Raw genomic sequence first — 24,134 nt, forward strand, 5'->3', positions numbered from 1 at the left:
CATCACAGGGACTTGCTGTCTATCGTGCACCATGCATTGTATTTTGAAATCCATGCTTAAGTGGCAGCATGGCCAAGGCCAGACAGGGTGGAAGGAACAGGGAGGAACGGACGAAGGTACTAACTCCTATTCTTATAGGACTATAGATCTAGCTGTTTTAAGATCCATACCAGAAAACTGGCTGATGTTAACCAATGCTAAAAATCCCCAGAAATCTACTGCTTCTCAAGGTAAGCAAGGCTGTATAACCAGCAAAATGTTTTACAGGGTGGAAGAGGAATACACAGAGGAGGAGGACAGGCCAGGACCAACCTGTTATAGGAGTGAAAAGACCTACCACTCCAAAGAATGGTGACGATTGAAAAATGCAAGAGACTGCTAGTTGTCCTGGTATTCATTCTGATCTTCTTTAATGGCATGACTTCCAATTTGTAGGTGGTATATGAACCTTCTAGAAGCATAATTATATTTCCTTGTTTCCCTTATGGCTATGTGGTCATGTGACCACTAACAGGAGATGAACGGAAATGATGTGTCCTTAAAGGTAAGGAGACTTGTCTAACCTTGCCCTTCTCCCATTTCCCTCTTCAACTGGCTAGAACGAAGATGTGAGAATAAGCCATTCCTAAGCTGTTGCCTTCAAACACATGGCCCAGGGGCCTCACCACCACACTGTGTATCTAATCACTGTTATTTTAGGTCTCTATTAGAACAAACACATAACCTGATTAAGGTAGCACAAGAATAAGAAAAGAGCAAGGGTAAATTCCAGAAGACAAACACCATCCCCTTGTCCCTGCTTTTGGACACTCACCGGCACGCCATGGGACATGAGGGTGTTGGGATTCATGAGTGTGACAAGTTGGTGCAGGAGGTCAGGCTGGCTATCAAAGAGCTCAGGCGTCAGCTTCTTCATCACCTCTTCCAAGTGTTCTGCAGCAAGTGAAGGTACCCCATACCAGGTCTTTGGCTCACCCCTGCACAAGTGCAAAGGGGACAAATAGATTAGTCCCATCTATGGCCACTCAAGGAACCATGATGATTGCCTCCCTGGCTCTCCACGACCCTCACTCACCAGTGGAGGTAGTTAATGGAGTAACTCCAGTGATCCTCAATATGCCAGCAAAAGGCTGAAAAGACCATGCCCACGTAGAGCCAGGGCACCTTCATGCCAGAGATATCTGCATTGATGTGGCATAGTACAGACTGTTCTAATACCGGCATCACATTCAGGTTCCAACCGCTGGTAGCGTACTCCTGTCAGGTTAGATATTTGTGGAAACGTGATGAGGGTCATGCTAAGGAACTGAAACCTTAAGTTATTTGCTTTGGCTTAGAAAACCTCAATTTGCAGGTCACAGAACTTTCTGAACTATCTAATCTATTATATACCCCTCCCAAATGCATACATACAAAATTCCAATTGAAATCACTTCTATTTCAGGGAGATTTACAAATATAGCCATCCACCAAATTCTTGCAAATTAAAAACCCTTACTCTGGACCAAAACACACACACTCTTACCTTGAAGCAGGCCTGGGTACTCAATTTTTCCTATCCACATAAATCCCACTCCCTGAATACTTATGAGTGAGCCAAGTACCCTGTCAAGTTATTTCATATCTCATTTAGTTCTTGTAATAAATTTTCAAGGTAGATATAGTCTCCCCATTTCACAGATAAGGAAATGGGCTCAGAGAGGCAAAAGAACCCATCACATCTCTGCACTGGCCAGGTATCAGACTTTCTTTCCATTCATCACTTCATCTAACTGTGTAAGGCAGACATAATTATCCCATCTTAGAGATATTGAGCCTTGCAGATACTAAGTGACCTGCCTAAGCTCACACAGCTGACACATAACCACGACACTCATGCACTCACCTCCTCCTCTGGGGTTAGGTGCCGCTTACTGTCACTGACAGGGAAACCGCTGCCAAATTCTTTGGAATGGATGTCAGCCCCATACTCAACAGTCACATCTTCTTCAATGCTATTCACTAACCGCCAGAACTCCTTCTCTACGAGCTCTGTGGGTACCATCTGGAGAAACAAGGGTAGCACATGACTGTGGCCTTATCATACCTTGGCCCCATTGATTCAAGTGAGCTGAGAGTATCAGGCACCAACACCACCCCAGCCTTCCATCACCTACATGCACGGGCATGTTGAAGTAGTCAGCTTTAAAGGAGTCGGCCATCTCGCCAAAGCTATGCAGAGTGTATTCCCGGGTAGCCTGCTCAAAGCCAAAGGCTTCAGGGGGCCGCTTACACTCCTGAAACCCAAAGGAGAACATGAAACCAAGGTAGGGGCAGAGAGGTAGAGAATCCTTCTAAGTAAAACTGAAATGTGGGGTAGAAATAGGGAAGGAACACAACCCTAGGTTTGTACTCGAGGGCCCTGAGACAGGCCTTACTTAATAGCTCCACCTTTGTCTCTTACCATTTCAGCTTAGTCTTTTCATTTCCCATATGTACTTCCACCATGCTTTTGCTCAGAGTTCCTCCCTAATGGAATGTCTTCTCCTACTTACTCACACTGATTCTTCAAAACCCAACTAGTTCCACACCTCCACAAGTCCTCCCTCATTACTATAGCTTATATGCTTTTCTTCCTTTAGGACTTCACTATCTAAACACGGGTTCTGACTTCAATATATTATCCTATGTTCTTTGGTCATCATTTTTTCTCTAGCTAAAATATGAGCTCACACAGGATACTTAGGAAAGTTTTTTTATGCCCAGACTAGAACTATGTGCCTGAGAAAATAGTACTGAATATTCTATTACTCTGGAGGATGGAAAACAAAGGCACTTACTTCTACAGTATCAAATCCTACCATACTTCTGTTCTTTAGACAGTCTCAGAAGACAAGACGCAGATCTACCTCACTTGTACCTACATTCATGGCTTTAGATGAACTATCCACAGTCAGACACATACACCCTGCTTGCGTTTGAAAAATAAATGTGCATCTGGTCCATTGGCTCATAATCACTTAGAGAGCCAAGGAGAGGTGACAGTCAGTCCTCCTCATCCACAATACCACTGGTATCCAAAGTCCTCTCCACGAGAAATCTCTCCCACTGCACCAAGGCCATTGTGCACTGCCCTACTCTCTCACCGTGTGTATGTACAGGTCATCTGTACACCAGGTCTATACAACCACAGCTGAGTCTTAATATAAAGCCAGAGACCATCGATGTCTGCCCAGAGGAAAATGAAGATGGGCAGTGGGAATTTGGATAAAAGTAGGAAGCTCCTGAAACGTACCAACCAAACATCTTGGCTGCTTAGCCCTCACTGCTGCTTCATCTGCTCTCCTCCCTGGCCCCACCTGCACTAGGCACAGTCTCCTTTGTATGCCTCTGCTCCTGGATCATCCAGTCTGGAATGCCTTCCCACCTCTTCAAGTTAAAGCCTACAGGACTTCAAGCCAACTTAAATATCACAACAGAAGGGAACTAAAAGAAAAAAATACCTTAAATAAATAACACAGAAAAATGATTTATGAAGTAACAAATGAAAGTAAAGAATTCCAAGACCCCAAACTTGTTAAAGATAGTTACATAGACGGAACAATAAAAAGGTGAGAAGAAAATACACCACATTGTCGGGACCGGTGTTGTAGCACAGAGGTTCATGCTGCCCCTTGTGACGCCAGTATCCCATTTGAGTGGTGGTTCAAGCTCTGGCTGCTCCACTTCCCTGCTAAGTGCCTGGGAGAGTGGTGGAAGATGGCCCAAGCGATTGGGCCCCTCTCACCCACATGGGAGAGCTGGACAGAGTTCCAGGCTCCTGGTTTCAGTCTGGCCACCCCCAGCCATTGTGGCCAACTGGGAAGTGAACCAGCAGATACAAGATACAGATACGTGACTCTTTCAAATAAGTAAATCTTAAAAAAAAAAAAAAAAAAGATACCCAGACTATTAACAATGGTTATCTCTACATGGTAGATAGTAGACAATCTATTTTCCAAGCTTTCTTTTAAAAAGAATCAAATACTTAGAAATCAAAAGAATATGTTTTCTTAATGTTCTTGTCTCTTTCCTGACATCTTCTATGATTATTGCCCTTGTTTTCCTCTCTGAACTTGCACATCTCAGAGTTTCTAAGGCACAATTTAGTGTCCGCTTATACCTCATTATATATAGTCTATCTCATCAGGATGCTCACCTCCCCAGGTGGTCTCAGAGCTCCCAGAGGACAGAAGCAAAGGAGTCTCCTCTTCTTTCTCCTAAAGCTCTGCCCAGCCTAGCCTCAACCCTGGGATCCAGAACCCAAGACTGCGGCTGGCTAGGAGGCTACCCTCAAGAAGGTCAGATGAAGGATGGCAAGGATAGATACCCTACAAGGCAGAGGTGGACTGGGGCTGGGAAGGCCTTACCGCCATGACACACTTCGGGCACCGCCAGACACCCTTAGGGATCTCAGGCAGAGGAGGCAGCAGGCAGAAGATGTGGTAGTTGTCATCACAACCATCACACAGCAGGAGCTTGTCATCCTCATCCCCTCGGGAGCACATCCGGCAAACGTATGACTCAATCTGCAGGGGAAGGAAGCAAAAGTTCAATATAGGCTCTGTCCCAACCTTCAACAATCAGGCCCCTCCAGAGTTCTCCACTGGAGACTGCTGCACTTGCTGGCTGGGTCATTCATGGTGCCGTACAGGTTAGTCACACTAGGTCTGGAGCTCAACTGCATGCAAGCACCAAAATCAGTGCGAACTGTGAGATAGTCCTTACCACTCAGGCTTGAACTCTCAGGCCCCATTTTTAATCATCAACACTTACAGAACCCATGGTTAGCACTACACTCAATTTTGTGGTTCAGAAATGACTTAAAACATGGTATCTGTCTTCCCAGAGCATACAACACTCTAGGCACACACTTATAAAAATTAAAAAAAAAAAAACCTGCCCCAAGAGTGGCCCATAAAGGGTACTGTGGGGACCTAGAGAAGGAAGCACTCAAATCAGCTGCAGATAAGGAGGGATGGCCTTGAGGAAGACTTCATTGAAAAGGTGACTCTTGAATTCGGCTGAAACCTGAAGGCAAACTGAAGCCTGGCAAGGTGGCAGAACACAGGACCCTTCCAGGCAGAAAAAAAGCATGTGCAAAGGATGGAGACATGAAAGAGCACGGCACATCTCAGAGGACAAAAGTGAACATACCTACAAGAAGTTCAGTGTGGCTACATGTAACAAGAGTGAGGTGGGCAGTGCTGGGGCCTGAGGCTAGAGGTTAGCAGGGACCGGATCATGCAGGGTAGTGAGGAGCTTAATCTTTATGGGGAGGCAACAGACAGCCTCCTCTGGATCCTTTCAGCACTTCATGTTGGCAGCACTCGATCACCCTTTCTTGTTCTTTGTTTCATGTGAGCTGGCCTTGTTTCCCCAATTAAATGAGCCACCTGAGGGCAGGAGCCCACCAGGCCCACTTTTCTGCTTAAGGCAATATGGTCCAGTGTCATACTGGGGAAGCACTTGGAGAAGGAACAAGAAGCAGAGCATTAGAAGTCAGGGTAGGTCCTTACAAACTGGGCATTGCTGTGGTTCCTCCGCAGTCTCATGGTCATCTTTGTGCAGGGCTCTGGGCTGTGACTCAGTTCCTCCTTGCTCTCCAGGAAGGCCTTGGGTGAGGCTGACTCCACCTTCACATCCCCGCCTGACTCCTCCTTCACCACTACGGTAGGGGGACACTCAGGCCCTTCCTTATCTGGGAGGGAGAAAAGTAACTCTAAACATTGGTCTGGAACCCTCTGGGCCTGGCCTCCTCTCCGGAGGTGAGGCCATCCCCAACTGCTAGGCCTCACCTTTCTTCCGTAGAGTCTTATCCTTAGCCATGAGGCCCAGACCCATCATCTTGGGACCTGCCCCATAGATCTGTAGTTTCTTCAGCTCCGGATTCTTTTCAATATCTTCCTCTGTGGGTTCCGGCTAGGAAGAAAGAAGGCAATGAGTCAAGACTATCTGGGGAAGATTGCCTCATCCTAAAAGAACAGTAGCTAGACTATCTATCACCTGCGCTCATAACAGGGACTATAGCACAGATATAGGTCAGGGCCAAGAATTCAGAGTTGCGTTTTGGAGACTGAGATAAGTGAATTCTCTCCTGAGCCCTTTTGGAAAGGAATTAAAAATGGGTTCTCAATTTTCAACTATAAATCATTAGCTCCTACCTTACAGTGATGAGGAGAGTTTAGGGGTTATGTGTATATATATATATATATATATATATATATAAAACCTAACAGTGTTTGGCATTACTAAAACATGGTAGTGACAAACACGATTTGCTAAATTACACGCAATGCTGAGCCCGGGAACACCTATTTGGTTCTCTGATGTATCCCGAGTGCTAAGAATGTCTGCACATGAGCTTCTGCCTGAAGGTAAGCTATCAATATAAGAAGAAAGACAAGTCTTGCTTCAATAAACAGAGTGGTTCCAAAGAGGAACAAGAAGGCAAGAAGGGCAGACATGCAAGACACTGTGCAAACAGAGCAAGAGGCAGCTCAGCACCTCAAATGACAGTGAAGAAAAGGGATCAAGAGTGAAGCCAGAGAGAGACACACTAACGCTTGGAGGAACTCAAAAAACAAGAGAGGGAAAAGTGTAACAGGGAACATAGCCTAGATCAGACAGAGGAAGAGGACTCTACCTCAAAACTCTTAAAGTTAGAAGAGAAGGGAAGTACTCACATCAGGCTGTAGTCTCTTAGCCCGCCGGCCATAGCTGTTGAACTTGGAAGGCTGCACAGACTGTCGAAGAGGGATGCTGTGGGGTTTGTATTCCTTATCCTTCTCCTCATTATCAAATGGGCGTGTGTTACACTGCTGGGGACAGGTGAAGGGTAAGGGTTACTGTTTGGGGCTCCAGCACCCAGGAACAAGGATTTCCCTCTACCTTCATCCAAAGGCAACCGAAATTGTGATCTACTCACCTGACCCTCACCAACAGCCCTTATTCAACCGGCTTTTATTACTGAAACCAGCACATACCTGGGGAATCCTTATCCCTGCTTATCCTTTCAATCACCCGCAGGCCAAATAACCACCTCCTTAACTAAATCAGAATTCATTTTTTCTCAGACTCACTAGCCCAAAAAATCTCTCCCATCTCCTGACCTTGGCATATAACACATAACTCCAGAACCTCTGACCCTGGGCATATGTGAAGAAAATAAGCCCCATTAGTAGAGTCTAGCTTCAAACCTGCAGTCCACGAAGCAGTTTCACTAAGAACAAGTGTGAGAATCCGTGTCTGAGGGTAGAGCCTCACTGTTTCCGAGCGCAGCATTCTTACCACAAGGTTGGCTCCAGATTGGTACATTTCATATGGATAAACGATACGTTCATAGTGGGAGCGCAGCAAGGAGCCAATGTTTTTGCCTGGTGGATAGTTCAGGCGCTGGGCCACTCGGGCCCACCGGCGATCCTTACAAATAGCTTCATAACCACCTTCCTCCACCACAATCTAGAAGGACAAGCAAGAAGGGACAGGGATGTGCTGTGTGTATGCATAAGGGAGCAGATCTGTAGAAAGCAAAATAAGGACAACTCTAGCCTCTCACTTCACTGGAAGCTAGCCCCTTCTCCCAATCTCAAATTGCAACAAGAAATGTTTTGCTGACAGCTTGTGTGTTACCAGGCTATACCCCTTCCAGTGCTGTCTAGAAGTCCAATATCCAAACCAAGGGAGTCCCCAAAGTAGCAAGGCTCTTGGGATGGGGTTGGGGGTGTCTGAGAAAAGCCTGTTCTTACTTTGCTGAGGCTGTAGAGGTCCAAGATCCGCCGTTCTACATTGGGAATCTTTAAAGAGGAGCCCTGGATTTCCCAGAATTTGGCAATCTGGTCCAAGTAGTTCAGTTTCACTCTCGTCTGGGCCTGAAGAAAAAATGGCTCAAAGAGGTTGGCCACCCTCTTCCCCGGACCCCTCTCTTCTGGCCCAATCTTAAGAGAGGAGAAAGGGAATAGAACAGCCCAAGTACACTACCCAGGGCTTCTCCAAATGAACCGAAACCTGGGCTCTGGACAGCGCTTAGTCCCACCTTGCTCTCATCTCCCAAGAGTCACCACAGCCGAAATTTTACATATATTCTCTCTCAATATCAATGCCAGGGTTATGGAGTATTACCATCTCCTGAATAGATGAGGAAGCAGAGGCTTAAAGAAAGTAAGTCACAGAGCAAGCAACAAGATCACTGGGTGTCAAATAACTTAAGTTTAAGCTTTCCCTCTGCTACTGACTGGCTGTACAGTCTTGAGCAAAATCAGTTCTACTCTCTGGATTCATTTTTTTAATTATAAAACTTAAAAGAATTCTATTATCTATTTTCATCTTTTATTTGAAAGGCAGACTGAGAAAGTGACAGAGACAAAGATCTTCCATTCACTGGCTCACTCTTCAAATGCCGGTAACAGCCAGGCTGAAGTCAGGAGACTGGAACTCAGTCTGGATTTCCCATGTGAATGGCAGGGACCCAAGTACTTGAGCTATCACCTGTTGCTTCCCAGGGTGTGCATTAGTAGGAAGCTAGAATCAGAAGCAGAGCCAGGACTCAAATCCAGGCACTCCTATATAGACTGCAAGTATCCCAAGGGACATCTTAACTGCTACACCAAACATTTCCCCTCTATTTTTTTTAATTATAAAAGAAAAAAAGTAACTGCCCAGTCCACCCAGAGGGGTAGACTTAATGAGAACCAGTGAAGGCCCTCTGGAAACTTCAGAATTATATTTAAGCTCTAGGCACGATTCAGGGAAGACACCTCCCGCATTCACTTCCTCATGCACCAGGAAACTTGCTCCATGGCTGAAGCGTGAGAATGCATGCTACAGACAGAATGGCCTACAGAACTAAGAGATAGTATATTATTAGGACAGCATCAGCATTTGGGCAACTCAGGACCTGATGTAGGCTGAAGATCCTAGACCAAAGCATGTACCACGCTTCCCTGAAATCTCAGTGAGTCAAGACAGTCTCCAAGTCTATAACCTGCTGACTCCCGTCAGAGTTCTAGGAAGAACTACACAGTTGTTATCATTCATTACCCTGCCCTGATCTTACTGGGAGGAAAAAGGACAATTTCATAATTCAGAAGAACTAAGGTCTATTTGTGGTAAGAAATGAGTTCCCTTGCTATGAGTACCTTTAGGCAGCCAGGAACACTACTTTCTCCACCTGAACCTCCATCCGAACCCTTAGCCTTCTAATTTTGGTCTCATCCCCCCCCCCCCCCGCTCCTCCTCCTCCTTCATTAACTAGCATTACCTTTCCAGAAGGCCTGCCCTTGTCCCATGCTAGGCAACGACATGTCCTAGCTATACCCCCACAGATACGGTTACATCTATTTCTCTAAGGATCTCAATGTACTCACTGTAAGAGATGGCTTCTGTCCTAACCAGAATAGCACCCACCCAGATGGAGTCTAGAGAAGTACTTCTCAATGGGGGGAGATTTTGCCCCACAGGGAACACTTAATAAAGTCTGGAAACATTTTTTGTTGTCATAACTGGGAGAGGGTAGTACTGGCATCTAACAGGTAGAAGCCAGGGATGGTGATAAATATCCCACAATGCACAGGACAGTTTCCCCATAACAAAAAATATCTGGCCCCAAAAGTCAATAGTGCCAAGGTTGAAGAACTCTGGTCTAGAAAATCAGTACACTTGTAGGTTACGGACATTAAGCTAGGCCTAACCCCTCAGGACATTTAGTAAAGACGTATTATGTGGCTACAGTATTTAACGTACATCTTCCACCTTCCACGGAAAACTCCAAGACCTTACTTGGAACTGGTTTCAGGGCACTCACTCTCACTTCCCCTTCTCAAGCCCTTAGTGAAAAGCCCTATCTGTCCATGCAAAGGTCCTAGACTTCTCATAGAGAACTATTGAGATCAAGAAAAGTCTGGCCCCTTGGCCCAATATTCTAACCATTCCAGCCTCCACGCAGACCAGTTCTTGTGTTGTTCCTGCCCATCTACTTCACCTTCCATCATACCAAGAACCATGGAAGGAAGACAGGAAGCACAGAACTGTGGACAAATTAAATACATGAGGCCACATTCAGCTGGCCAAGGGAAAAAAAGGTCTCAGTCAGTCTCATATTTCCCTTTTGTTGACTCCAGTAGGGTAAGGTTAGTTGACAGGAAAAGTTTCAGAAGCAGGAACCTCTAAGGGAAAGGGACATATCCAACTTTTGGGCTGTCAAATGAGAAACATTAAATGCCCCTGCTCTTGGTTATATTCAGAGCTGTAAAGCTTTCTCCGGCCCCAGGTGCACTAAAGGTATGCAATTACATACAAGACAGAATAAAGGCCTACTTACGTAAAGTACAGTAGCCAGAGAAAGTATAAGAGAAGTGGGATCAGAGCTCAGGTATCCATTTTCCCAACCCTGTTACCAGCTGCTAGTCTTCTTACCTCTAGCTCATTCAGCCTCTGGATTCGAGGAGTAAACCTGAAGTTGTCTACTTCCACAGCAAAGGGTGGCTGCCAATCCTGGGAGGGTAGAGAAGGGAAAGGGATTTGGGTTATCCCAGCATAGTGCTGAGACCAGAGGATGCCAAAAGCAGCTCAGCACCACATTCTTGCCTTCCCAGACCTCTAGCCACCTCAGACCCACTAACCTGGTAAATTCCCCATCCACCCAAACTTCACCTCCCCTCACAACAAGGCCTAGCAAAAAGGAAAAAAAAGGCCCACCAGCCCCTCAAGTCCACATCAAAGGCCCCATGCACATACCCTGGGAAATTTCTCTTCTTGAGTCCCTCCCAACAGTACAGTGAGAGAAAGAGAGAGCCCAAAACAGCTGACTCCAAACTCTTACTACACCTAAATTAACTCTTCATTCCATAGGCATGTGTGGTAGGACAGAGTCTGGGAGTACTAGAAAGCACACAGGATCTGGAATCAGAAGACCTGGGTTCATATTCTAGCTCCACTACGTACTAGCTATGAGACTGTTACCTTCCTGAGCCTGTTTTCCCATTGGTAAGGTGGAAATTGAAACTCTTGCCCTGGTTTCTTCACAAGACTGATATGGGAAATTAAACTGATTTTCAAATGAAAAGGTTATTCAATGGACTATAATCTTAGGCTGACCATATCACCCTATACACATGCAGGGTAGCCCAGCTCTGGTTTCTGCAGGATCCAAAGGTTACAACCTTTAATGTCTGTTCTCAATTTAAAGGGTATGAGATAGATACTGCAGGGAAGAGCAGGAACAGAGAGCAGGAATCTGCATCACCCAATTTAGAAGGCTTTCTGTGGGTCCTCTCTCATACACCTTGCCAGTATGAGGAAGAGGCAGGGGAAGGAAGCCCAGGGAGGAGCAAGGGAAGAGTTCTGGGATGTTAGACTGTGATGGCAAAGGCCGAGCATTTGGAGAGGGGGAGGGAAGTCAGGAAAAGATACAAGTTGGGGGAGTCTCAGCCCTGCCAACTTGGTACTTGTTCTGTTCTGCCCAAAGGGTAGCTGTGAAGAACCCCCTTCCCAACACCCCTCCAACCTCCAATGCAGTCCTCTCCTTCCCAGAGACCTGCTTTCTACTGGGGTGGCAAAAACCCAGAATAACCTAGACCAATGCTCTCACTTTACAAAAGGGGAAAGTGAGGCCCAGAGAATGAGATTTCCCCACAGTCACATGCTGAGTGAGTGGCAGAGCCAAGATTAGAACCCACGTCTTCTGACCTCCAGTCCAGGGCTCTCGGCACTACACCAGGCCACCAGTGTCCACATACACATGCATATATTTGGGGGAGAGGGACATTCTGTGAAAAAGGAAAAGCTGCATAGATGTCTTAGAAGAGGGGTCAGAGGGACTTTTAGGCACACATACTCTTTCCTACCACCCAAAGCAAGTAGCTAACACCTGGGGCTCAGTGAAGCAGGGGAAAAAACAACAAGAAAAAGTAGGCTAAAATAGTATGGCTCAAACCCAGAAAAGCCCTAACGCAGTCTTGCCTCCTCTTCCATCAGATTACAGCACTCCGCTCAGCACAAGTAACCCAGCTAGAAAAGTGCAAAAACCCCAAACACCAAGCACCTTTCTTGCCTGCTGAATCAAGCTCTAGACAGGAATTAGTGCAACACCAGGCACATGATAGGAAATGGCAGAACTGGAATCCTAGAGCAGGAGCTGGAGGTGCAACAGATAGCTCAGGAAGATCCAGCCAACATTCTTCCTTTAGCCCCATGCCGGTATGTGCCAAACGCTATGTCAAGATTATTAACGGGGTGATAAAGAAAGTTGGCTACCTGATCCAGGAAGCAAGATCCTTCCAAGCTGTCCTAGGTCTACTCCAGAATATCAGCACTATCTTCCCACCCATGTTTCCCCAGTGCAGCAGTCACCTGTCCAGTAATTCAGACCCCAAGCCACCCTTCCTCAGGCAACCCTCCAACTCCCAGGCACCCACCCATACATAGGTTCCTATTCTGGGCCTGAGCATCACTTGGGTGATTATTTCAAGCTTCAACTAGAAAACCAGTTGCCTAAAGGTGGCCTAGGAGCAGCCTCAGAGGAAGAAAACAAAACCAAACCAGAGCAGAGCAAGTCTTCTTGGAATAGGGAAGCATACTGTAGGGGTAAACAGGCCTAACAAAAGACAGCCCCTGCTGGTATTACACACACATGCCTGGGACACGTCACCCTTCCCCTTCCTGGTCCCCCAAAACAGGATAACACCACCTGCAGAAGACCGACCTGCCTGCCTGCCTAAGTCCAAGACAGAGAAAAGGAATTCCTGGCTTCATCTATACCCAGATACGCCTCTTCCCTCAGGCCTACCCCGCCACTTCAGGGAGAGCCTCCGTGAGGCTGCCCAGGATTCGTCTCTCCCTCACCATGGACAAGGATACCTCTGTGATCTGTGGCCAGCTCCAAAAAGGAAGCTTACCCAACACCTCCCAGAGGATCCATTTGAAATTAGTTTAGACCTGTGGTTGAGTACCAGAAAGCACCAAGTTGGAGGCCTGTGGTGCCCTCCTCAGGTGAGACTGAGGCTTCCCATGCCCCTTCAGCCAGGAAACACAGAAACACCCTGTTTCAGCCGAACTCAATTCCTACCCTGACTCCCAAGTGCTCACTGGAAAACACACAGCATCATTTCTCCTCCATACTGCCAAAGCAGTAGCCTGTCCTACCCCCTGGGGAACTTCTTCTGGCCTGAAGCCAGACCTAGGAGAAAACATATGGCCTTTGATGTTGACCTTTGGGAAGCAAGTATTCCAAGGGGCACACTTCCATAGCTCTGGTCTGCTTCCGGAAGGGGACCCCCACGAATGCCCTAACCTCTGGGACCGCCTACATCCTGGGCCTGGGGACAGTAGAAATCTTCTGAGGAAGACTCACACCCCACCACTAAGCTGACTGACTGACCCAAGCCTCTCCACAGGAAGTGGAAAAAGGGACCCGCTCCTGAATCCATCTCAGGGGAGCCAGCTGGAGCAACCCCCCCAACCCCAGTATTTCCTGACTGGTCCACCAGGCCAATACATTATCACAGACGAACTGGCCTGGCAGGGTGTGAGTAAATATGACTCAATCCACATAGGGGACAAGCCAATGACCACATCAAACACCTTCACAGTCCCAATAATTACCACTTATGTATTGCCAACTACACACACAGACGCTGCCTAGTTTAATCCAATCCTCGAAATATCCATTCCTGGGTCCCCTTTCACAGGCTCAGAGGGATTATTTTACTTGTCCAAGGTCACACAGCTGCTGAGCTTCAAAGTGGAATTTTGAACTCAGGTCTGTCTCCCTTCAGAGCCATGATCTTTCTACTCAACTATGCTGCCCGCCTCCAGGGAAGCGATGACAGTAGTTGGGAGAAAGGCCTGATCTAGTGCAGCCTTGACCCGCGTCGTCCAGGGAACCTAAAAGATGTGCGGAGTGCCTATGAACTCTCCCTGGCCCACTGGGCATCCGGGTCTTGAACCAGGAGTGACTCCGAAGAGCCAGGGGTCGGGGTGGGTCTCTGATCCCAAGTCACCGAGGACCGCAGGCCACGAGAGGGCCCTGGCCCCGGCACCCTTTCTCCGACCCGCGCCGCATCCACAAGGGTCCCAGCCACACCATTTTCCCACACCTCGCGCTGCCCCTGCCCCTCCCCCTCCCCGACTTCTCCGCCGGCTACCCTATTCCTTCACCCCCGCCTCGCCGCCGGCGACCACCGGCCCCAGGCCTTACCGCGGGTGGGCGGATCTTGCAAATGCCCGACTTCTCAGCGATGGGCCTGATTTTCGCGATGTAGCCAAGGGGGTCTCGGAACTCGGCCCAGCTAGGCTCGAACACCGGGCACTCCGGCGGCGGTAGGAAGTCGTCGGACCCCGGCTCCATGGTGGGCCCGAGGGCTGGGCCAGGGATCAGGTGGACTCAAAACGCCCTTAAGGACTCATGGCGCCGCCGCTGTTTGAAGCCGAGGAACTGCTCCGAGACTAGGCCCTAAGCAGGGGGGCCGCCGCCCGCCGAGGGCCCTAGGGGGCGTGTGGTTGCCGCGCTCTGAGACGCTCAAGCTTCCGCTATTGCTACCGCTTCTTCGTCTTGCCCCGTTCCTTCCAAACTCTGCGGCTGCCTCCCAACTACTGCAGCCTTCGCTACCACAGTTACCTCCCAACCGTCGCGGCCTTCATCGCCACCGCCGCCATCTTGGTTTGTCAGCGGCTCCCCCTCCCCTCACCACAACAAACCGGATCCCTCCGCGGGATGTCCCTCCGATTCTCGTACACTCTGCATCAGGTCAAGCCCTAGGAAGCCTTCTTCCCGTGGAGACCGAGCTAAATAGGCTGGTATGGGTTTCCTATTCGGAAGCGGTTACTCAAACGTTCCTCCTGACTGAGAGAAAATAGTCCACCTCAACGGCGGAGGAGCAAGATTGTAATTAGTTAGCCGGATCCTCTTTCCGGATGGACCGGCGTTGCACGTTTAAAGGCCCGTGGCGCGCATGCGCGTTGTGGAGTGAGACCGGAAGAGAAGCTGGCGTGGGTGGGTGGTGTACCCAAACTGGCCCCCCTTCGCAGACCTCAGCCAGCCCCGCCCCAACGTTCTCTGTCCGTTCTCTTTGGTTTTTCCGATACCAGCCACAGAAAGCGGCTTTAGGCACCTAGTTGCGAGGGAACCGTAGTGCTGGCCCGCAAGTTGGCGGAGAAATATTAGGGTCTTAACTCGAGGCTCCGACGCCTCTGGGGCTTTTAAAGAATGAAGGCAGAAGGTGGCTCACTCCCTGGGGATTATGGATTTTTTTTTTTAAATTTTATTTTAGAATCCTGGATCCCAAGTAGAGGAAAGAAAAAATTATTTTGGCCAAGATTACACGTAGAGACTTCTCAGAGATGGAGTTTTCATTCTCAACCCCAAAGAGTCATTGGCAGTCAGCATTTTAATGAATGCCCTTCATCTGATCTGTATGCACTTTTACTACATACATATTTTCGTGGCATGTATTCCTATAAAATAAACCTGAGTGTATGTGCATTTTAACTATTGGACATTTAGCAACAGCGTATTTATCCATTGCCTTCCAATGCCTACTATCTGGAACACCTGTTTCCCCATGGGTGAAACCACAGTGTATTTATCCCACATCTATGTACATTGATCACACTTATTGTGTGTAACTCATCTTATTTATTTGAGTACCTGTCATGTATACATCTACCGTTTGTATGATCCTTCAGCAATTTCTGAATAGGTATAATGCAACAACTTTGAATGAGTGTCAAACCAATAGTTTATCCACATCTCTCAGGCATCTACTACACTGGCAGATCATCTATATTACTCATCAGCTGTGGACCTACTGCAGACAGTTTGAACACCAACTGTGTACCTGTTTGAGTAGTTGTGTACACGCTAATTGAGTACTTATTTTGTGTTCTCCCGTCTGACTATGAATTCTTAGGAGCAGGGACCATGTGGGCTTATACATCCTTAGCACCTGGCATGGTAAGCAGGAAATGTTAAGTCAACAAAACAAAAATGAATGAGCAGCCTTAGAATATATTGACTGAAAATAATGTATACTCCTTGAAAACATTTCTTGAGTATATTAAGCACCTACTGTAAGCCTGAATGCATTTCAGGGGAGTGCCATTCCTCATTCTTCTATCCAGTGTGTTTTTCCCATGACTGCCAATTAAGTGCATTCTGCCTACTTCAGGAGTGAGCTAAGGACATCCTAAACCGAGAGAGCAGACTGTACAGGTAGGCACTCGTACCCTGGACTCGGTCCCACCAGCTGTGCCATATTCTAGTTATGTGACTTTTGGGCAAGTCCCACCTCCAGAAACTGAAGTGGAATTAACAACACATACCTAGCAGGATTTTTATGTAGTGCCTGGCATATCCAGACCCTCAGTATCTGGTTTCTGTTAACTTTACTGCTGAAGAGTCAACACCCAGTGTATTCAAACTCCTTAAGAATCTGCTTTGTCCAGGAAGCCCTCCAACCAGTGAGCCATCCCAGACAGGGAGAAGGGAGGAGAAACGGAGGGCCCATCTCCAAATCCATTAAAAATACCAGTCTTGGGGTTGGCACAGTGGCATTGAAGGTTAAGCCACCGCCTGCTATGCCAGCATCCCATATGGGCAGTGAGTGGTTCGAGTCCTGGCTGCTCTACTTCCAATCCAGCTCCCGGCTAATGTGCCTGGGAAAGCAGTGGAGGATGGCCCAAGTCCTTGGACCCCTGTCACACAGGTAGAGAGCAGATGAAGCTCCTGGTTCCTTGCTTCAGCCTGGCCTAGTCCTGGCCATTGTGGCCATTTGGGGAGTGAAACAGGAGATGGAGGATCTCTCTTTCTCTCATTCTCATTCTCTAACACTGCCTCTCAAGTAAATAAAACTAAATCTTTTAAAAAATGCCAGTCTGAATGCAGACTGGGCTCTCAGGTCTTTCCTGAGATGCCTGCCTGGTCTATTAGGTGTACTTCTCTTCATTAAATTTTGCTTCAATATTTAAAAAAAACTCTTCTGTGCTAAGCATTGTGCTAGTGCTGTCAGATTTTATTTTATCACCAAAATCCTTATATTACCTCAAATGTTCTGGATCTTTATCCCCATTTAGCTTGTGAGAAAATCCATCCCAAGTAACACAGATAGTGACATGTCCTTTCAAAACTTCCTAGATATCAGAGGAAGCCTCAGCTTCTCCCCTACCAGAAACCCAGGTAAATGACCCAATTGAACAACTGTTTGAACAAGACACAGAAGGCTAGGCAAGGTGATGTTAATTACAGTAATGTCACTAGCCTCTCACATGGATAAGCGTATAATAGCCCACATGGCTTTTTCATGCCAATTATCTCCCTTAATCTTTGCAACAGTCTTGGGAAAGATGGAGGTCAATTTACCCATTCTGTAGATGAGAACCAAGTTACAGAAAGATTAAACAACTTTCCTGATGTTAAACGGGAGATTGCTAACTCCAAGTTGAATCCTCTGCCTACTGTTGGCCCTCAATAGGAACACAACTGGGCAGAAGGGTGAGGAAAGAGAAGAAGGTAGGAGAATATGCCAAATCCTAAGCTGAAGTACGTTTGGCCTTTCCATCTGGAAGCAGCTCAGTGAAGGGCAAGGAGCATGAAATCAGGAGACAGGAAACCAACTTTTGCCTCTCAGCTCTGCCCACGCTTCCATACAGCCTTCTCTCAGAGCCTCAGCCCACACTCCCATCCTGGAAGAGCAAATGGAAAGTGCATAGTCTTTGAAGTCAGTGAGACCAAATTCATTTATTTACAAACAGTTATTAAAGCCCTACTATCTACCAGACACTTCTCTGAGCAATGAAATATAATGGTAACCAAGACAGACATGGTCTCTGCTTTTCTGCAGCTGACAGTTGCCAAGAACTTCACTTCCCTGAACCTTGGTTTTCTTATTTGCAAAATGAAGACTAACCCCTTCCTCATAGTGCTGTTAGGAGGAGTAGAGATAATGATGACTGCTATTCGTCAAAGGCCAGGTGCTCTGAAACAGGTATTGTTATTGTTATCCTCATCTTATAGGTAAGGAGACTGAAGCTAATGGAAATGCAAACACACACAACACACATATATATATATATAAAGATAAAATAATATAGTCAAAATGATAATTCAAGATGAATTTTGATGATCATGCATTGTAACTCATTGAGCAAAATAAAAATCCATGACTCTACATTGTCAGAGAAATGAAGGAAAAGAGAAAGCTCCTCTTTGGAGTATATAGTAAACATAGGATGGAGTTAGAAAACCATCAGTGGATTCCCAAGCATTTTCCAAGCTCTTATAATATAGTAATAATAGCCAGCGCCGCGGCTCACTAGGCTAATCCTCCGCCTTGCGGCGCTGGCACACGGGGTTCTAGTCCCGGTCGGGGCGCCGGATTCTGTCCCGGTTGCCCCTCTTCCAGGCCAGCTCTCTGCTGTGGCCAGGGAGTACAGTGGAGGATGGCCCAAGTACTTGGGTCCTGCACCCCATGGGAGACCAGGATAAGTACCTGGCTCCTGCCATCGGATCAGCGCGGTGCACCGGCCGCAGCGCGCCGGCCACGGCGGCCATTGGAGGGTGAACCAACGGCAAAAAAGGAAGACCTTTCTCTCTGTCTCTTCTCTCACTGTCCACTCTGCCTGTCAAAAAAATAAAAATAAATAAAAAATAAATAAAATTAAAAAAAGAAAATAATATAGTCATAATACCTAATGCCCACATCTTGACTTCTAAATGCCATTCTCTACTACAAAGAGTCAGGGCTCCTTGGAAGAGAATGACTAATTTCAGATCTGGGACAGAGAAAGTATTAGATAGGCCCAGAGCAGCTTGTGCCAGAAAAGTGCTCAAAGAAAGATGGAAACACGCCAAAGGACACAGGAGCCAGCTTGGAGGGTTTCCTGCTGGCCAAGTCTGGGGCATTTTGAGCATCAAAATAAAGAATGATGTTAATGGGTTATAAATAACCCATTGAGTAAAAACAGACAACTGTGAATCCATACAGATATAAATAAATGTAGGAGAAAGGAAAGTTCTCCGATATAGTGGAAAGACAGCAAATATAAGGGTACTTCAAAAAGTTCATGGAAAAAAAAAGTTCATGGAACATGGAATTAAAAGATAACCTTATTTTGGCACAGAAGCCTTTAAATTCACACATAAATGCCTGGAAATGTGTGTTACGAAATAAGTATGCATGGATTTCCAAAATGTTTTGCAATGAAATAAGCCTATCTTGTAATGCCATTTTTCAGGAATTTTTTGAAGTATTCTTGTATATGTGGAAAGAATGATGACATTTGTGAAAAATCATCATTTGGCAATCTTGGGCATAATAATTGTTTCTCTCAAGGATCATCAGTGAAATGCTGGTGATGAAATGCTGGTGGGTGAACGTTTGAAGAGTAGCAGGATATTTACATAATTTCAATGCATCGCTCCCTAACTTTACAGTGGAGACGTCACATAGCACAATGTATCAGTTCATGTCACAACAGCTGCTGCTAAGCCAGGGGTGGCCCGCCTATCTCCAGTCTTCAGTATTTGCTGTGTCCAGCACTGGAGCTGCCCTCTCCCATTCTTTTCTCACTGTGCTACTGGCACATTGCATTGTCTCACACCTCCAGGCCTTTTACATTGTGCTGTTCCCTTTAACAAATGCCTTCGTTACCTGGCTGATTCTTTCTTGCCCTTCAAGATTCAACTAAGGGGGCCGGCGCCGCGGCTCACTAGGCTAATCCTCCGCCTAGCGGCGCCGGCACACCGGGTTCTAGTCCCGGTCGGGGCGCCGGATTCTGTCCCGGTTGCCCCTCTTCCAGGCCAGCCCTCTGCTGTGGCCAGGGAGTGCAGTGGAGGATGGCCCAGGTGCTTGGGCCCTGCACCCCATGGGAGACCAGGAAAAGCACCTGGCTCCTGGCTCCTGCCATCGGATCAGCGCGGTGCGCCGGCCGCAGCGCGCCGGCCGCGGCGGCCATTGGAGGGTGAACCAACGGCAAAGGAAGACCTTTCTCTCTGTCTCTCTCTCTCACTGTCCACTCTGCCTGTCAAAAAAAAAAAAAAAAAAAAAGATTCAACTAAGGGAGCCATTGCAGAAAAAACTTTCCTGGCTCCATCTCACTGCCGAGTCGGGCTTCCCTTGTTTCTTTGTGCTCCCACACACCCAGGGCTTCCTGTACTTAATATTGTGTCTTGATGTTATCCCCACCAGGCTGTGCACTCCTGAGAGTCTTCTCCTGCACTGTCCAGTGTGGTACTCCTGTGGCTCTTGAAATTTAATGAAATCCTCAGCTCCACTGGCCACATTTCAAATGCTCAACAGCCACATGGGGCTGGTGGCTACCACGGTTGTAGAACGTTCCCATCATGACGGAAAGAGCTACAAGACAGCATTGATCTGGGAACATAGGTATGAACCCTGTGAGATTCTGAGACCTTTATCCTTTGCTCGGTGTTATCCCTCCCCATCCACATCCCCAAAGCGATTAGCAGTAGCACCTTTTATATAAAAAACCTTTTTGAAATGGGCTCCTTGGGGCCTGTGTAGCGGGTAAGGCAGCAGTGCCGGCATCCCATATGGGCACTGGTTCGAGTCCCAGCTGTTCCACTTCCGATCCAGCTCTCTGCTATGGCCTGGGAAAGCAGTAGAAGATGGCCCAAGTCCTTGGGCCCCTGCACCCATGTGGGAGACCCAGAAGAAGCTCCTGGCTCCTGGCTTTGGATCAGCACAGCTCTGGCTGTTGCAGCCAATTGGGAAGTGAATCAGCAGATGGAAGACCTCTCTCTCTCTCTCCCTCTACCTCTCCCTCTCCCTCTCCTTCTTTCTATGTGTAACTCTTTCAAATAAATAAATAAATCTTAAAAAAAAGAGGCTTCTTGTCTTCAGGTCCTCAAAAAACAGGGTAGATGAGGCAATGTTCTCCCCCTCCACAGTCTAGACAGTGAGCTCCCAAGAGAGGGTGGGGTGGAGGTAGCCCAGTCTAGGGATTGCAGTGAGGACAGGAGAATTTAGGAAAGAGCTCAAGGAAACGTGAAGAAGCCTCAGAGGGGCCCAATAACTTGGTACACAAGTTGCAACCAATAAATCAACCGATGTACTCTAAGACTTAGCTTAGGGAAAAAAAAATTCATTCACTCGTTCATTTGATCAACAAAATTTTAGTGACATCTGTGCTATGCCAGCCTCTGTACTGGGCAATGCTCTGGACAGAGATCATGTCACTCTCAAGCCACTTATGGCCTGTGGTGGGAAAGACAGATAATGATGTAAGAGAATCTCAGAGAATGTAAGAAAGGGCACATTTGGAAAGGATGGGTCCTCTGAACCCATCTTGTAATAGTGGGGAAACCTTCATCAGGGCTGTTTGGAGGAGCACTTCTAACAGAGAGAAAGGTACAGGTGAGGTGCTGAGCTTGGAAAGTAGACACAGGCATTTACAGGCAACAGGGAATGGATTGCCAAAGTATGGATGGGGAATGAGAGTTAGGACTAAAGAGATAGGTTGGGTTGCTCTGTGGAGGACCTCCAATGTCAAGGAGTTTGCACTTGTTTCTGTAGATGGTCAAGCAGCTGACTGGCTGAAGGTAGATACTTCATATGCACCTGGTAACAGCTGTCCTGCAAAGACTGCTATCCCCATTTTACAGGTGAAAGTGCAGACTCTGAATAGCCAGGTGCTTGCCAAAGTCAGCACAGTCAAGTCACTGAGCCAGGATCTGAGCTGTGGGAAGATGCAACCACCCTCAAGCTGAAGGTGGGAGAAAGGGGAGCCACCAAAAAGTAGCACAGCTTGATCCACGGGGTGGGGGTGGGGGGTCAAAATATGCTCAATGGACTTGACTCATGGCCCTCTTAGTCTAAGGTCTGGTCCATGAGGCCACGTCAGTTGCAGAGAGGCCCCAGCTGCTGCTTTTGCTGGTTGCATCCCCCTGGGTTGCCTTTAAACGTGCAGATGAAGAAGAAAAGAAAGACATTGGTCCAAGCCGCTCAGGAGTGGGGCCATCCAAACCATGCCTTCTTAGGGGCCCTTCCACATTCTAGGAAAGCAGCAAAACTATTGATGGAAGCTGCTTTCTAAGAACCTTGCTGATCTTAACCAAGAGCCACTGCTCGGCCTCATCTCTTCTGTGCTAGGCAGAAAGCCAGGATATCATCAGCAGTCCTCAAAACAGGTTTCTTTCATAGGGAAGCAGCCTCAAGGACTGGAAAGTGGCCTGGGCAGAAGTCAGGACACGCCATCCTGACTTGCTGTGTGGCCTTGGGAAAGCCCCTTCCCTTTGCCCAGCCTGAAGGGCGTCTAAGCTGTTATCTAACATCCTAAGTCCATACACAGAGCTCTTGTGACCTCTCCAGTCTCATGCCTTCCTGGCCCAAATCACCTGCCAGCCCTGCCGCCAGCCATTGCATGGGAGTGATGGAGAGGGGCTCCAAGGCAAAGCCAGACCAGCCACAGGAAGGGTGAGAATAGATGCCCCAGGAATGGAAGGAAAGAAGTGGCCAACCCGTGAAAGGAAGACAAGGGGGACTAACTTGGCTGCTTGGCATTCGTGACCTCCTGTGATATCACACCTCCACGTGGCAGCGGCTGATCACCCCGAGTTTCAAAGTGAGGAAACTCAGAGAGGGCGAGCCTCCTAAGGTCTCATGCCTCAGTAGCAAAAACCCTGTCACAAAGCCTGCCTATGCGATGAGGTGGGCAAACTCCCTCATCCCCACCTCCTACCCAGCTGAAGCATCCCCCCGCCCCCTCCTCCACCACCCAGTTGCCCCAACTTCTACCCCATTAGCACCTCCCTGGGCTGAGGCCTCTCTCTCCATGGGCTTCACAGTGGGGAAGGGGGCATAAGGAGGAGGCAGAGGCGGGAGGTGAGCACAAGGTCTTTTATGAGGCATCAAATATACATTCTTATATACACAGAGGAAAAAAGACAATGCCTGAACCCCAGCTCCTCTCCATACAGCCCCTCCCACTGCCACCCTCCCCCTCCCCAAAGCCCGCAGGGTCCCTGGCCCTTCATCCAGCCAGGGTCCGTCTGTCTGTCTGTACTGCAGCCCATGGTGGAGAGGGGGGAGAGAGGCAGGAACCAAGAAAGGAGCTGGCTATGTGGGGGCAAGAAGAGGAGCTGGGGCTTGTAAAAAATATATTTATAATAAATAAACAGGGCTGCAAAAGGGCTGGAGAGGCAGCGGAGATTCTGACGGACAGAAGGACTCAGGCATCCTGGCTCCCAGCCCCGGCTCTGATGGCTTCAATCTCAGCCTCAGGAAGGACATCTTGGGCTCATGGTGGCCCTCTGGGAGCCTCTCTCCCCAGGGCTGATGCTGGGTGCCCTGCCCCAGCGAGGTGTGTGTGGGCGATATCTGTAAAGTGCATTGTCTTCAGTTGTGGGGGGGGGGGAGGGAGGAGGTGTCAGGGAAGGGGGGAGGGGCATGCAATATGGGTGAGGGAGGGCAGGGCCCTTCTCATCCCAGACCTGAGCCCCCCCCTCCCACCCCCCAACAAAGACCTGTCTGAACTGTGATCAGGATAAGAAGGTTTGCAGGGCAAGGCAAGTTCCTGAAGCTGAAGAGGTCTGGGCTGGGGCCTACTGGAGAGAGGGCATAGATTGGCTCGAGAGAGAGGAAGCACTGCCCCAGATGGGGGCCAGCATAAGCGGGGTCCCACCCACCCAGTGCATTGACAGTCTGTGTCCTCCAGCAGGCAGAAAGACACATGGAGGTGTGTGGCCAGGCCCTGAAGTCAGAGAGATGGGCCGGGCCAGCTGAGTTTTGGCCAGGACTCTCTCTCTATAGTGTTCTCTCCTCACTACCCCTCCGATGGCCAGAGGAGCCTTGGAGGAGCCTTCGCCCCCTATAGCTTGGGACGCCTGCCCTTGTTCCCCAACCCTCCCCCTCACCGGGCCAGAGCTGAGAGCGAGCTCACACTGGCCTGGAGGTCTGAGGTCTGAGGCCACCGAGCCAGACCTTCAGGGAAAAGGGATTTAGGAGAGGAAGACAGGAAAAAAAGACGGTGAGGATCTCTGCAAGGCCCTCACCACTCCCCAGCGCTGGGGTGCCCTGAGTCCAGGCTGTAAGTGGTAAGGGTCCTCGACCCTGGAAGGGAAGCCCATGGCAACTGCTGGGGCTTGGAGAAGGGGTCCCGAGGCA

At 48.2% G+C, this 24,134-nt stretch overlaps 1 protein-coding gene across 5 annotated transcripts in view; it reads right to left on the reverse strand.

Annotated features, from left to right (window-relative positions):
* Nucleotides 1-14,879, reverse strand: part of KDM5C (lysine demethylase 5C) — a 33,536-nt gene extending 18,657 nt beyond the window's left edge. For 3 of the 5 annotated variants that reach the window (XR_016227899.1, XM_002720016.5, XM_008272647.4), the window contains exons 1-12: nt 14,213-14,879; nt 10,432-10,509; nt 7,767-7,889; nt 7,309-7,479; nt 6,705-6,839; nt 5,817-5,940; nt 5,538-5,719; nt 4,389-4,547; nt 2,157-2,276; nt 1,886-2,044; nt 1,076-1,257; nt 815-977 (exon numbers count right to left, since the gene is read on the reverse strand). Coding sequence is in view for 4 of the 5 variants with exons in the window: in XM_002720016.5 (XP_002720062.2) it covers nt 815-977; nt 1,076-1,257; nt 1,886-2,044; nt 2,157-2,276; nt 4,389-4,547; nt 5,538-5,719; nt 5,817-5,940; nt 6,705-6,839; nt 7,309-7,479; nt 7,767-7,889; nt 10,432-10,509; nt 14,213-14,362 (1,746 nt within the window). In the remaining variant the exon portion in view is untranslated. The remainder of the gene's footprint in view (nt 1-814; nt 978-1,075; nt 1,258-1,885; nt 2,045-2,156; nt 2,277-4,388; nt 4,548-5,537; nt 5,720-5,816; nt 5,941-6,704; nt 6,840-7,308; nt 7,480-7,766; nt 7,890-10,431; nt 10,510-14,212) is intronic. The other 2 variants (XM_051827113.2, XM_008272648.4) reach the window with 1 other exon arrangement.
* Between the last annotated feature and the right edge of the window lie 9,255 nt (nt 14,880-24,134).

Source organism: Oryctolagus cuniculus, chromosome X (assembly GCF_051225735.1).
Source record: "Oryctolagus cuniculus isolate XC-2025 breed Fujian yellow rabbit chromosome X, ASM5122573v1, whole genome shotgun sequence".
Taxonomy (NCBI): Eukaryota; Metazoa; Chordata; class Mammalia; order Lagomorpha; family Leporidae; genus Oryctolagus; species Oryctolagus cuniculus.